The 13,935-nt window shown below is 34.9% G+C and overlaps 1 protein-coding gene across 1 annotated transcript in view; it reads right to left on the bottom strand.

The window, feature by feature from the left end:
* LOC136036956 (uncharacterized) overlaps window positions 1-13,935 on the bottom strand; it is an 80,010-nt gene that overhangs the window by 24,762 nt on the left and 41,313 nt on the right. Inside the window, exon 2 of the mRNA XM_065719348.1 lies at window positions 1,742-1,899. Coding sequence (XP_065575420.1) covers window positions 1,742-1,899 — 158 coding nt within the window. The remainder of the gene's footprint in view (window positions 1-1,741; window positions 1,900-13,935) is intronic.

The following is a 13,935-nucleotide window of genomic DNA, read 5'->3' as shown; positions in this document are numbered from 1 at the left end:
AATGAACGAAAGGTTAGGATGGCTCAGCCAAGTTTTATGGGTGACAGATTGCCAAAGGCTATGCCTTTTGGCTGTCTTTCTGGGACCAAACGAAAAGCAGTCTGTCCCCAAATAGGGTGAGAAGAGATCATATCGATATGATTTAAAGGCAATTGAAACTACATGGGAGGCGGTAAAGAGTAAAGATCTGAACTTGATTTGAAGAGTGAATGGCTGGATTGGGATAGAAGAGAAGCTTACAGAGCTAAATCTGCCTAAGTGTGCCTTGATACAGCAGTTAATTGTTAGTTAGTATTATAAGTAGTAGTAGTGGTAGCAGGAGGAGTAGTAGTAGCAGAAGCAGTAGCAGTTGTAGTAGTAGTATTAGTAGGAGTAGTAGTAGCTGTAGCAGTAGTAGTAATAATAGTAGTAGTAGTAGTAGCAGCAGTAATAGTAGTAGTAGTAGTATTAGTAAGATAGTAGTAGTAGTAGTAGTAGTAGTAGTAGTAGTAGTAGTAGTAGTGGTAGTAGTAGTAGTAGTAGTAGTAGTAGTAGTAGTAGTAGTAGTAGTAGTAGTAGTAATAGTAGTAGTATAGTTAAGACGTCAAAATCAACAAAGAACACAGATGATTCGTAAATCTCGACTATTGCTAGTCAACAGATGTGAATATAGTTTGAATTTTAAACATAGAACATAGTTCTGGACGTTTTAAATTAGGCTGAGTTTTAAAGTAGCGTAAAAGTATTTCTGGTTTGATTTGCTACCACCTTCACTCAAAACATTAAAATATTTACACAGTGGGCTCGTGCCTGATCCCTGAAGAGACCAGAGCTTTGAGAATCAAATTTTTGTGTTCCGATGCATCCTCAGGGATTTTCCTAAGCCGTCTCAAGGACTAAGGGGAGGGGTAAATAAAGTGATCTCAGGGAGGAATATTCCTTCATCTTTTGTGTAGAAATGGCTCATGAAAGACCATAAATTATTTTTGAAGAGATTAATGCTGCTCACCACACTTAACCAACTCACACAATAAATCCAAAGTTATTGGTGTGTAGCATTGCCTTCAGAATCCAATATAGAATTTTTTTTAGCCATGCCTACTCTACTGTCACTATTAATGAATGGGCTTCTATCTCGTCTCTCCGCTGCTCTGAAAGGATTTTGGCAAGCTGCTCGGCCCTCTCCGCTGCTCTGAAAGGATTTTGGCAAGCTGCTCGGCCCTCTCCGCTGCTCTGAAAGGATTTTGGCAAGCTGCTCGGCCGCAATACGGTAGTGCGATTTTTCAACAGCCATTTGACTAGCAACAACAGTTCCCTGTGGATCTCCTCGACCTGTGGTTGGTCCAAAGTGCAAATTAAGGTAAATAAAGGTAAATAAGAGTTTATTAAGTTTTTTTCAACAAGCTTTGCTAAGGGTAAATCTGACTAACGAGGTTTAGTGAAGATTGAGATTATACATACGATGCTTAAAGGCATATTCTTAATGAAATTTTACTGATATCGAGTTTAGCTAGCACTAATTCGAGGTAATTAGAATTATTCAAAGCCGATCAGAGGGTTCCATGAAAAATGTGATATCCTCAAATCGGTGCTAGCTAAATCTTGATATTAGTAAAAACTCGTTGTGAATGGACCTTCACGAAATCCACTAATAAACATAAGAAGCAATCAATTTTTTTGATGATTTTGTTTTATAGATTAATTTTTTTTCCTAAGACTTACTGTCTTAGTTTGTTTTATCTAACTTTTTTTTTTTACTTACTGTTTTATAAAACATGCACGACTTTCTATCTTCGTCTTCTTTTCCTGGGCAGTCGTAATAGCCATCGCAGAGCTGATGATCGTCCAGACATAGATATCGACCGTGGGAATCAGAAGGACAAGCAAATCTTTCGAGCCCATCACTATCCGCTGGGCAGTCTAAAAGCAAATGAAGCATAAAGTTATGTAAATGTAGTCTACTTTGACAAGTAAAATGAAAATGTTGGGATTGCAAGGCAATTGAAATGACTGGGGAAAACTCACAAAAATTTCGAAACGTTGATATTTGTCGTCTCTAACTGTAACAAAATTAAAATATAGGAATTCAGAAAGTTTTAAGGTGGCCTTTTAAGTTTCAAGAGGCTGGTGAGACCTTCTTAAGAAAATAGGTTGAAAAATATTTTTGAACATTTTACATAGAGTAAGATTTCGTACCAAGACGAAATTTTGAGATAAGTGAAAACTGTCTTTAATCACGTTCCAGCATTTGAGTCACTTAGAAGGCAAATAGATCATTTTTAGATTTCTATTAGCCAACAACTTCGTAAGTATTGCAAATTTAAAAGAATTAAAATGGTGCAAAACAAAGCAGTGAGAGTACTCGTGAATTGCATCAGTTTAAAAATACTGCTGCATGTTATATATTAAGCTTGATTTTCTCAATGTTTAACAACAGCGAGACTACTAACTATTATCTTTTGTGTTCTAGAGTATAGCTTTTGTGTTCTAGATGTTTTTCCTGAATACTTCTGGAATAGGTTCTCTCAGAATTCCGTTTACTATGAATATGCTGCGAGAAATTTTTACCATTTGGCTCATGAAATCAAACACTAAACGAGGTTGGGTTTCACTGATAGAAAAAAACGCAGTTCCAATGTGGAATGGTCTCTTGGATAGTATTAGAGCGACTGATAACTTTATTTTTGTGAAAACGTAGTTCTAATCTATTTATTGAAAAAGGTGAGTAAATTTGGTGGGTGTTTGGGAGGGATGTAGGAAGGCGGGGAGGTGAGTTAGATGCGACTAGGAGAAGAAAGGGGGAAATATCTTGTTTCCAGGGATTTTATTTTGTTTTAAAGAATATATTTGCTTTTCTGATGATGTTTTTTCTTTTGCGTGGTTTATTTTTAGATGTTATTAACCTTTTCTGCTTTTTTGAAGAAATAATAATTTAATTTTTTGTTCTTATTCTTTGTATAATTTTAAGCCATAAGGTAGCTAGAAGATGTAGCCACCCACAGGGCCTTTGTCTTTTATGCGATTGTTTAGTTTTTTATAGTTTACCTCCATCTATTGTTGTTCTTTTTTCTTAGTAAAATAAAAGTATCTATCTTACTATCTATGTGTGAACTGTCTGAAAAGTATGCTATAAAAAAATAATGCTTTACGCTTCGAGGAGGAAGGGTTCAAACCTGAATAAATTTCCTTCTACTTCTTCTTTAGTAATTTCCGTAAAAAAAACCCCATTGACAGAAGTGAGTTGCCATGTTAGGGTGGGCATGTCTCTGGAAACAGAAAGAATTTTCCTCTCAAAATACCTATAATAGGTATAACCCAAGGAATAACCCAAGTGTTAGCACTGATAATGATAAACAAGATAACGACCACTGGGCATGCGTAATTGTTTTTTTTTCTTTATTCAAGTTGCACATCGGTCTCTATTTCTTTTGCTTTTTCTAACTCCTTCTTTTACTCTAAAGTAAATGTTACTACCACTACTAACAACTCACCGCAGCACCGAGGCACCTGAGGCCACCAAAGCTACGCACGCTCCTTCCCCCTCCCAGTCTATTTAGAGCCTCCCTTTTTACACCCTCCCAGGAAGTTCCCGTTTCCTTTAAATATTTCTTTATGACGTCCTCCCACCCAAGACGAGGACGATCTGTTTTCTATTTAGCCCTAAACGGTTGGCCGAAAAGGACAATCTTCGGTAATCTGTCATCCTCCATACGCACAAGATGCCATAGCCATCTCAACCTTTCTTTCATCATAGACCTAGAAACCAAATTATTCGTACAGTCTACTGCTTGAAATACGGTCAGTAGGTCGGATACCCAGAACAATCCCTAGGCAATTTCTCTGGAAAACATCTAGCATATCTTCATCCGCTTTTTGGAGCGCCCATGCTTCAGAGCCACTGTCATCAGTGTAGGTTCTAATATTCTAACCTTGGTTTGTAGACTAATATTCCTATTCTTCCAAACTTTTTTTAACTGTGAAAAAACAAGCTGAGCCTTGGCTATTCTACTTTTAACATCTTTACTGCTACCACCGTCTTTACTAATAATACTACCACGGTAAGTGAAGCTGCCCACCTGATAATACCCAACGTTACCTTTTCATCTTCATTTATTTCTAGCCTTAGTTAATTAGACTTCTTAACATTAATTTTCAAATTTATTCTAGCACCCTGAACTGGCAAAACCTCTAAGGGTTGTTGTTTTGTCTTTTTTAGGCCATCACCAGTTATGCTTTATTGGTGTATGCTTTTGTGTCCAAAATTGTTGGCAGTTTATTTTTTTAGTTTTAAGAAACGAAATTAAAGGAAAGGAGAATGGAAAATTTTGAGAAGACAACAAGACTAAATTTATTTTAAAATGTAAATAAAATATTGTCCACAGCCAAACACACTGTTCCAAACAAGCAGCAAAGCCTGTCAAGCGACGGATAAAAACAATGTTGCGTATGCTCTTTCGGTTGGTCTGGTGAAAATATTAGCCCCTTTCCTCCCAATACGAAACACAAAGTTTTATTACCCCTTCCATTCAAAACAACCCCAAGCCGTAAGAAAAGGTAGCGAGACCTACTAAAATTTGCTCTAAATTTGTAGCATTTTCAATTGAACCTACTGACAGTATAAAGAAAATAAATCTCTTGGCTTCAGTCACACGTTGTACGACGCCAAACGATTGTTTCTACGTTTAAAGATTAGTGATTGGTGGGGAGTTATCAGCAAGACTACTTATGTGTAGATAGACAAGCAAAATATATTCTAGGTCAATTCTTTCTGCTGCAGAGCCCCATATCACGGAATTGTAAGGAGGCGGGGGTTGTTACAATTCCTATTGAGAAAAAATGATATTTCAAATGTAAGGGGCTGTTTTTTTAAGGAAAATGTAACGAAAATCAATTTTTTTTAAAAAAAGAAAATTTGAAACTGTTATTTTTTATATCTAGTAGGGAAATTACTCCCCCTATCCTTTTTTCAGTTTTCATGTTCTGATAATTCTTATGAATATAATTGACTTGGAAACTCATTTATTTATGTCACGTTGGTATAGTAACAACTACTGCAATCAAAATGTTTTACTTTAACCTATCTGACAACAACTTTCTGTCTCCCAATAATTCAAAAACCAATTCTAGTTCTATCTTCATCAGTTCTCATTAAAAGTCTCATAGCGGTTTTATTTCGGAAAAATTAGATAATGTGAAAAATAAAGTTTTAGAGAGAACAAAGGGGACAAAAGAAACTTGAACTCTAGTAACACCTCTATTCTAAAGCGTTAGAACTGAGAGAGATATTTTGAGGTTTGTTCTCGAAAAAATAAATGGCAAGTCCTCTAAATACAAAACTTAATTTTAATTCTAATAAAGTACCGATTTTAATAAAGTACGCAGGACTGTGGAAATAAAATATGATAGTTTGAAGATTAATTACAAATTTACACAGCCAAATATGTCTTCAAAAATTAAAGAATGTTGAGAATTCAATTTTTAATAAAAAGATCTCCTAATGCTGATCTTTGTACAAATTTTAAAAAAAAACATGGTTAAAAAATACACCTTAGGAAGGTGTACCGCTCCTTTGTAGTTGTCCTTAGGAATCAGCAGATATTTAATGTTTAGATTTTTCACTTTTACTTATTTATTTCCACAGTTCAAACTGGCAACACTGACGAAAACATGTAATATCAAATTGCTACATGGTACTTAACCCACAGAAAAGCGACAAATTGCGGTATTTAGGCGTTAATAGGCCTAAGATGAGTCCAGGGAGTCCAAAATACAAAACTGATCTCCGTAGCACAATGCAGATTTTTTTTTTTTTTTTTGGCAAAATGTTAAGCCGAAATGTCCTTCCCTTATTTAGAGCAACATAAAAATCATGTATCCTGTATTACCGGAGGGGTGCTGGCAAATCTGCATTAAATCTTATTTCATTTAACTTTTTGTCAAAATGAGTCATATGTGCACTAGGGATCAATAAATTCTACCAATGAGAAACTAGAATTCAATTACTCTGTTTTTCTTCCTAGCATTCATTTTCTCTCTGCATTTTGTTTTCACAGAGAAACAGGGAGGGAGAGTAGGAAAACGGTGCTTATTTCCAATGCTTTCATAGATTTAGAAGATTAAAATCATGTTTAATTTTGTGGGTACAAAAACTTTGCACCCACAATTTTATTTTAGTTTTTCTCAATTTTTTTAGGCTTGTAATTTGCATTTTCTTTCGTTTTTTCCTTGTAGGCATGCTAAAATAAAAACAGTAATGAAAACTGATTTTATGACAAACTTTTGTCACAATGAAAACTTGGGAATGAGGGAAAAATATAACTTTAGAATCCTCGAACTAATAATAATATCTCGAAAAAATCGAAATAATACTTTTCAGAAAGAGACAGTTCGAAGGACAAGAACTTTTATCAATTGGATCAATGATTATCATTTTCGATCAATTGATCTCATTTTTTATAAGACCTAAAGGTTTCTTAAACGGGGATCAAGTCATTACAATGTCACTGGTTTAGGCATTGGAAAAAACAGCTAATTTTTCTACGTTATTTTCTATTTTGAGCTTTAGGATAGCTCACACAAAGCAACTGGTTTTCCTTCAAATGGTAAATCTGAAATGATTTCTTTTGCACAAATCGCATTAAAACTGTCTATGTTCTCATCCATCGAAATGGTTCTAAAAAATTATTTCTGTAAAAAAAAAAAAAAAAAAAAAAAAAAAAAAAAAAAAAAAAAAAAAAAAAAAAAAAAAAAAAATGTGGCCTGAAGACAGGGCATCAGAAAATAGGTTACTGAAAATTCTTAAAGTCTAATCTTCATTGTAGATTTCCTCACCTTTGAGACGAACAACTGAACAGAAAATTTTCTTCGGTTATAAAATAATAAAAAAAATTCATTCAAAACGAATGTAAAGAACTACATTAAAACTTAAAAAGTGAGGAAATTATTCTGTATGTCAGAAGAGACCTCCCCCCCCTCACCCTCAACCCCGTTCTGCGCAGTAGCATTTATAGTGGGTTAAAATACTTCTTATTCCAATTTAACGTCTCTTGTGTATGAGCAGTCGTTCTTGAAGAATTGAGACCAAATGTCAAACTTTAGCGTAAAGAGCAGGGATGAGGATGGGGTAGGCCCACTTAAATTCGAGCAATTTCTGTTCGTATTAAGTGGTAATGTCGCCCTTTACTTTCATTTGGAAAACTTATTTTTCTATTCAATTTCTTTTGGTTTTCAATTGCATATCCACTGTCCACTAGGAGGCCAACCACTCCTCAAGCTCTGATCTTTAAATCAATGTTTTATTTAATGCACGATAATGCTTCGAGAAAAAGCTTAATTTAGTGTATTTGTTTTCGAAATAAAGTACAATTATAAAAATTAAACTGTCATCTATGAGGGTATTCATTTGCTTCATAAGAAAAACAGAGAATTCCACATTTTGCAGGTAATGCCGTTAGGGCTCTCATACGTTTTGAGTTTCTTCGCCTAATTTCCATCAAGATGACACATTTTTTGGGCAATTTTAGTTCATATTCCTAAAATTACCAATTTTCATGTCTTAATAGCCTTCAATGAGCAACTTAAGAATCAATGCATTTGCATATTCAAAATCAGCATGAATACTAGATTTCGTAATTGTATATATTGTAATCAAAACTTTTTAAAGTTTTGGTTTCTATTCACAAGGGCCTCTTTTTATTAACAGTTTGTTACTAAGACCTGTTTGATTCAAGGCCCTCTTAAATTTCAAGGAGAGTTACTAATCCCTCTTTCAACCCTTTTAGACATTCAAGTTTAATATTCGAAAGAAAACAATACTTTGAGTAATTTATCCATCCGTGAACATATATATATATATATATATATATATATATATATATATATATATATATACCCAAAAAGATGTGTACCCATATTTTATTCAATAACAAATCACTTTTTTAACGAATGTCTTTTTGTTGCAGGACGTGAAAGGTGAACCAATGGATGATCGTTTGCAGTAATATTTACCCCAAAAATGTCTTGGACAAACCAGCATAAGATATTCTCCCTGGAGACCTATTTTATGACAAAATAATACCAGAGTGTACAGATTCAATTTCGAAAACGTTTCCGTTGACGCAACTTACCACCAAAATCAACGATTGTTAGTTGGGTTGCGAAGTTCAGAGAGCATGGGACTATAGTGGACTTGTGGTCTAAAGCCACAGGGGGAACTTATTCAGGCAGGAAAAAGAGTGAAAGGACAGAAAAAAACATTGCTGCAGTGAGAGACTATACTGTCCCTCCCTGTTCAACTAAACGTGCTCAATTAAACGTAAGAACACGTCGCAGTGACTCCCATGTCATTTCGAGTTCTTAGCTGCGTCTACATTCTGATTTCCTAGGGCTGAATCCTACTGAGTCTCTCACTGCAGCAATGGTTTCCTCTGTTTCTTGCCTGAATAAGCTCCCCCTATGGCTTCAGAATATAAGTCCACTGCAGTCCCATGTTCTCTAAACTTCGTAACCCAACTAGCAATAATTGATTATGGCGGAAAGTTGCAACAATGGAAACATTTTCGAAACTGAATCTGCACACTCTGGTATGATTTTGTTACAAAATATGTCTCCAGGGAAAATAAATTCTGCTGATTGGTCCAAGACATTTTTGGGGCAACTATAGCTTCAAACGATCATCCATAGGTTCACCTTTCATGTCCTGCAACAGAAAAGACATTCGTTAAAAAATTTATTTTTTATCGTGCAAAATATGGGTACACATCTTTTTCGGTCACCCTAACCTTTACTCTAAACATTGCGTTCTAATACAGCTAATAGTCAGTTATTTCAGGGTACTCGATAAAGTACATTCGGCCTGCCTTTCAGTGTTTTCTAACGTTTAAACGCTAAATAAAAGAATGGGTTCGTTATTAAGATTCCTTGAAACTAAACGCCTCAAATCATCCTGTAAAAATCTTTTTACATTTCATAATTAATCTGAATCCACAATAAACTAGATATAATATTGCGGAAAACTGTTAGTAAATGATAATTATTTAGTATTGCTTTACTAGACAATTTAAAATATACTAAAGATGAGCTTTCAACATAGGTTGAAGAACGTTAAAATAATTAATACCAAATCAAATTTTAAAAGACTCAAGTTCTCAGATTAGGAAGTACGAATTATGGATTGCGGATTAGGAAATAGGATTAGGAATTAGCTCGCTCGGACACTACATTTCAGGCGTGATGACAACAAGTCAAATATGTTAAATTGTTTTTATTGAATATGGTAATTTTTTGTTGGGTGATCTTACCTAAGAAACTATTAATTTTATCATAAACTTGGTTATTTTACTTGGTTTTGCCAGAACTGTTTATATCTGAGCAGTATCGAAGCCCTTTTTCCACTCCAGCAAGTTTGCCAATTTTTTGATCCATGAATTTATCCATTGTGCCTCCGAAAATTTGTCATTTTAGCTTAAATGTGTCAACCTTAACTTCCCTAAATCTAGAGGTGTTTTTTTTACCGGTTGTATTATTGACCAAAAGACACTTTGTAAACCTGTTTCAAATTAGCCATTTAACATCAAATACAATGAGAATGAAAAAGTTCCATATAAACATTTAGTCAAAATGACTTAGTGTGTAAGCATGAAGCTCATATAAACATGTAAACCCCTTACTTCGGAGAAAATCTCTTATTACGAAAAAGAAAAGAACATTTAAAACCCTATATATCCATTTAAACGAGGATAGGTACAATGTTTCTGGTGTCACTTTCCTCTCCTTGTTGGAAGACTCTCTGGCAGAACTCATAAATTGCACACCCTCCCTCCACTTCTCTACCTTTTTTAAGGTATGCAGACGAACTAAGTCTGTCACATTGCACAAGAAAAAACTTCTTTGTCGTAATAAGGGAGATTTTAGCCTACATTATCCATATTCAGGCTTATTCCAAAGAAAAAGACATTATATATTAATTTACACCCCCCCCCCCTTAGACCACCTTCTACACTTAACTAAATGTTCGTGGAGGGTATAGACGATTCGGGCGTAAAAATCCACATACTGAGGCCATCAGGCATCAGCCACCACCCAACCTACAAAATCAACCACCAGCCCTCCTCCATAATTGCTTATGGGCGATTAGACATCACCATAAATAATTTATCCAACATTAGTTGAATTAATATAGTGAAATCCATGTTTACTAATTGCCTTATATGGACTACGTTACTTCATAGGAGAGAATGCGTTACAGCGTAGCATTACTGTCTCTGAAGCTGGGAAGTTCATTACACAGTTTTCAATCAGTATTTTCAATCAATAGCAACTTAACCCTGTTTGATGTCACGAAATGACAATTTAACACTGCTGTCCTGTGGCAAAATCTTTGTCATTGCTTAAATAGGTTACTCAAACTATTAATTTGTGTTTTAAAGACTAATTTTCTCCTAATTCTCTGGAACCGATCATCTTTGGGGAAGAAAAAACAAATAAACACGCCTCTGTAATCTTCGTTCTCGGAAGAATGTTTTGTATTTTCGTGAGTAGGGACTTGAAACCTCTGTAAAAGAGTTTTCTAATGTATTGAGTTTGGTGGTGTAATTTTCGTCAGGATAGCTTGCCTTTTTATTGAGGGATGGGGGGTCCCCTTTTTAAATATCGGCTGAATTTCTTTGGTTCTTCAGCATATTAATTGTGATCAAAACTTCCTTTTTTTTTGGTTTGATTACTACTAGTGCGAGTTGGTAATTGCTTGTAGTTCCTTACTGCGTGCCGTTTGAAAATATTTTATATTAAATTTTTGAAGAATTTGATAAGGGCGTGATGCCCCAAAGTGGCGTCACTGTACCTAAAAAAAATAAGCAGCAGGTATACAAACAAAATACATTGTTGGTTTAGTAGGTTCTACTACCAAAGCTACTATTATTAGTCTTGCGGCTACTGATAATACTGCTAATACTGTTGCTACTACTACTACTGCCTCACTACATCACCATGCCGTATAAGGTCAAAACAGCTGCACACGCTCCTCCAATACCCAAACCTATTCAAAGTTTGTTCTTTAGCCCCTCCCATGAAGTTCCTAATTCACTTAAGCCCTTTCCTTGTAATCCCTTCATACACCATCCGGGTCGACCTGCTTTTCGTTGTGATCAAAACTTCCTTTTTTAGAGTTTTCGTTACTACTAGTGCGAGTCGGTCCTTGCTTGTTGTTCCTTACTGCGTGCCGTTTGAAAATATTTTATATTTACTTTTTGAAGAATTTAATATGGGCATGATGCCCCAAAGCGGCGTCACTGTACCTAAAAAAATAAGCAGCAGGTCTACATACAAAGTATATTGTTGGTTTAGTAATTTCTACTACCACAGCTACTATTATAAGTATTGCGGCTACTGCTAATACTACTAATACTATTGCTATTACTACTATTGCCTCACTGCACACGCTCCTCCAACACCCAAATCTATTCAAAGTTCTTTCTTTACCCCCTCGTATGAAGTTCCTAATTCACTTAAGCCCTTTCCTTTTAATCCCTTCTTACACCATCCGGGGTCGACCTGCTTTTCGTTTGGCCCTGGATGGATAGCCAAAGACCAGTATCTAAGGCAATCTTTCATCCTTCATCCACAAAACGTGGCCTAACCATTTAAATCTTTCTTTCACTATAGCCCAAGAAAGAACCAATTTTTTATACAGCTTATTACTAGAGATACGGACAGTCTAAGAAGTACCTAAGGCTATCCTTAAATAATTCAATTGGCAACACCTGTTATTGGGGGGGGGGGCAGTCGATATTATTGTGGGTGGATTGGGGTGTCCGACCCTTCAATAAGCACGCTTTTTGAATTTTCCCTCATATTTTCTAATTCTTAGCGAAGGATCCTCCAGATAAATATTTGGAGTGGGGAGGAGCGGGAGTGATTTACCTCATCTTCTCCTTCAGAATCTATTGGACTATGTCTACAACACGATTCATGTGTGGTGACAGCTCCCCTCTTACCGCCAGAATATTTTATGTGTAACGTAAAAATTGACTTGAAATGTTTACCTCTACAATAGGGAGAGGAAATGAGTGGCGTACTCTAAAGATAAGATTTCTCAGAAGAAATAAGATTTCGATCGTTTCATTAGAGCAATAGGAAGCTCTTTTGAAATTACTAAAAAACTTTAGCGCAAAGCGAGAGGTGTTGAAGAGGGAGAACCATATACCTAGTAATTTCTGATCGTTTTAAGTTTTAATGTTGCTCCATACCTTCAGTCGAAAACCTGGAAAGTGTTTTCTGGGTTTTGATATTTGACGGTTAATCTTTTTAGGATGTGATTAAAGCCAGATCCGTTTTTTTTTTTTTTTTTGCTATGTTCTTGGTTTTGAAACGAAATCGGTTCTTCTGCATTAATGTTCTCTTTATGTTTATGACAATTAATTTCTTTATTTATTAATTCCAAGTGCAGTAGGCCTAAGCTTTATAACCTTTTATCATTACTGTTAACTTTGATATTAAGCTATTTGCACCTTTTTATTCTTACTCTTTCGTTTCCCTTTATTTTTATTCTTCGACGTTGTAATTATTAAAGAGTAAATTTTTAATACGATATTTTGCTATCAGTAAAATGCATAAGGCGCTCTGGCATGTGCAAGGTTTAGGTAGTGGTAGTCCTATTCCTGTTGTCGATACCAAGGAGAAAAAATTAACACTTGAATAGATGAAAAAAAATTATGCATAGCAGGCATGTGGGTATTTACTGTTCCTGGTATATGGTATTATGGTAAATATTTCTGACTTTCTATCATTATTATAAATTCATTGTTACTACTACCTCTTTATTTACATACTTGCACCTTTTTTATTCTTGCACTCGCGCTTTTTTTATTCTTCGTCGTTTTATTCACAAAGAGAAATTTTTACAATTATGCCCTATTTTCAGTAAAGCCCAAAAGGCGCTCTGACTCGTAGAAACTTGTAAAAAGAAAAAAAAAGAAGAGATAAAAAGATAAAAAAAAGACAAATGAATAATTAAATAGATAATACAGGTTACATCATTACCGTTAACTTAAGTATCAAAATACTTGCAACTCTAATAAAGAAGAATCCTAGGCAACAAGAGTTTCACCTTATCCATGATAATTACCTCAATGCAATATCTGATGAAGGTAATGCTAAGTCCGTATGTCGACTCAGTTAATTAACAAGTTTTTCCTTAATTAAAACTTTTCAACTCTAAAACTTTCTTAAAACTTTTGACACTAATAGACCTCATCGTTCATAAGGGCAATGGGCTTTCTATGAAAAAGTTCATTGCTCTCTATGTAGGCAGAGTTCAAAATTTTTGTTCTAAGCTGTTTATTTAAAGAAAGGTTACGACCTCAAATGCAGAAAATCAAAGACATCTCCAGATCTTTTAATGATTTTAAACAAAAAAAGTTATTCTAACTGAAAGTAACAAGCAATATTAAAACTTAAAACGAACATATATTATAACATATATGACGGGTTTTCCCGTCCCCTCCTCAGTACCTCGCTCTTCAAACTAAAGTTTGTTTGTACTTTTTAAAAGCTTCATATTTTTCTAATTTAACGGTCCTTGTGTTTCGGGAATTGTTCTTAAAAAATTGGGACATAAAGCCAAATTCTAGAGTAAAGAGAAAGGTAATGAGGAGGGGCGAATACTCCTCATATACACAATAATTTCTATTCTTCTTAACGTTTACATGTTGCTTATACGTAAGGAGCAACATTAAAACTTAAAACGAACAGGAATTACACCGTATCTGAAAGAGGCTGTCCCTTCCACAACGCCTCGCTCCTTACGCTAAAGTTTTATTGTTTTAAAAAGTAGAGTTGTAACAGACTCAAACTTTAGCGTAATTAGCGAGGCGTTGTTTACGGGACAACCTCTTTCATATACGGAGTAATTTCTGTTCGTTTTAAGTTTTAATGTCGCTCCTTACTTGCAGTTAAAAA

Source organism: Artemia franciscana, chromosome 2 (assembly GCF_032884065.1).
Source record: "Artemia franciscana chromosome 2, ASM3288406v1, whole genome shotgun sequence".
NCBI lineage: Eukaryota > Metazoa > Arthropoda > Branchiopoda > Anostraca > Artemiidae > Artemia > Artemia franciscana.
The sequence above is the reverse complement of the archived record's forward strand: the minus strand, read 5'-3'. Positions and strand labels throughout refer to the sequence as shown.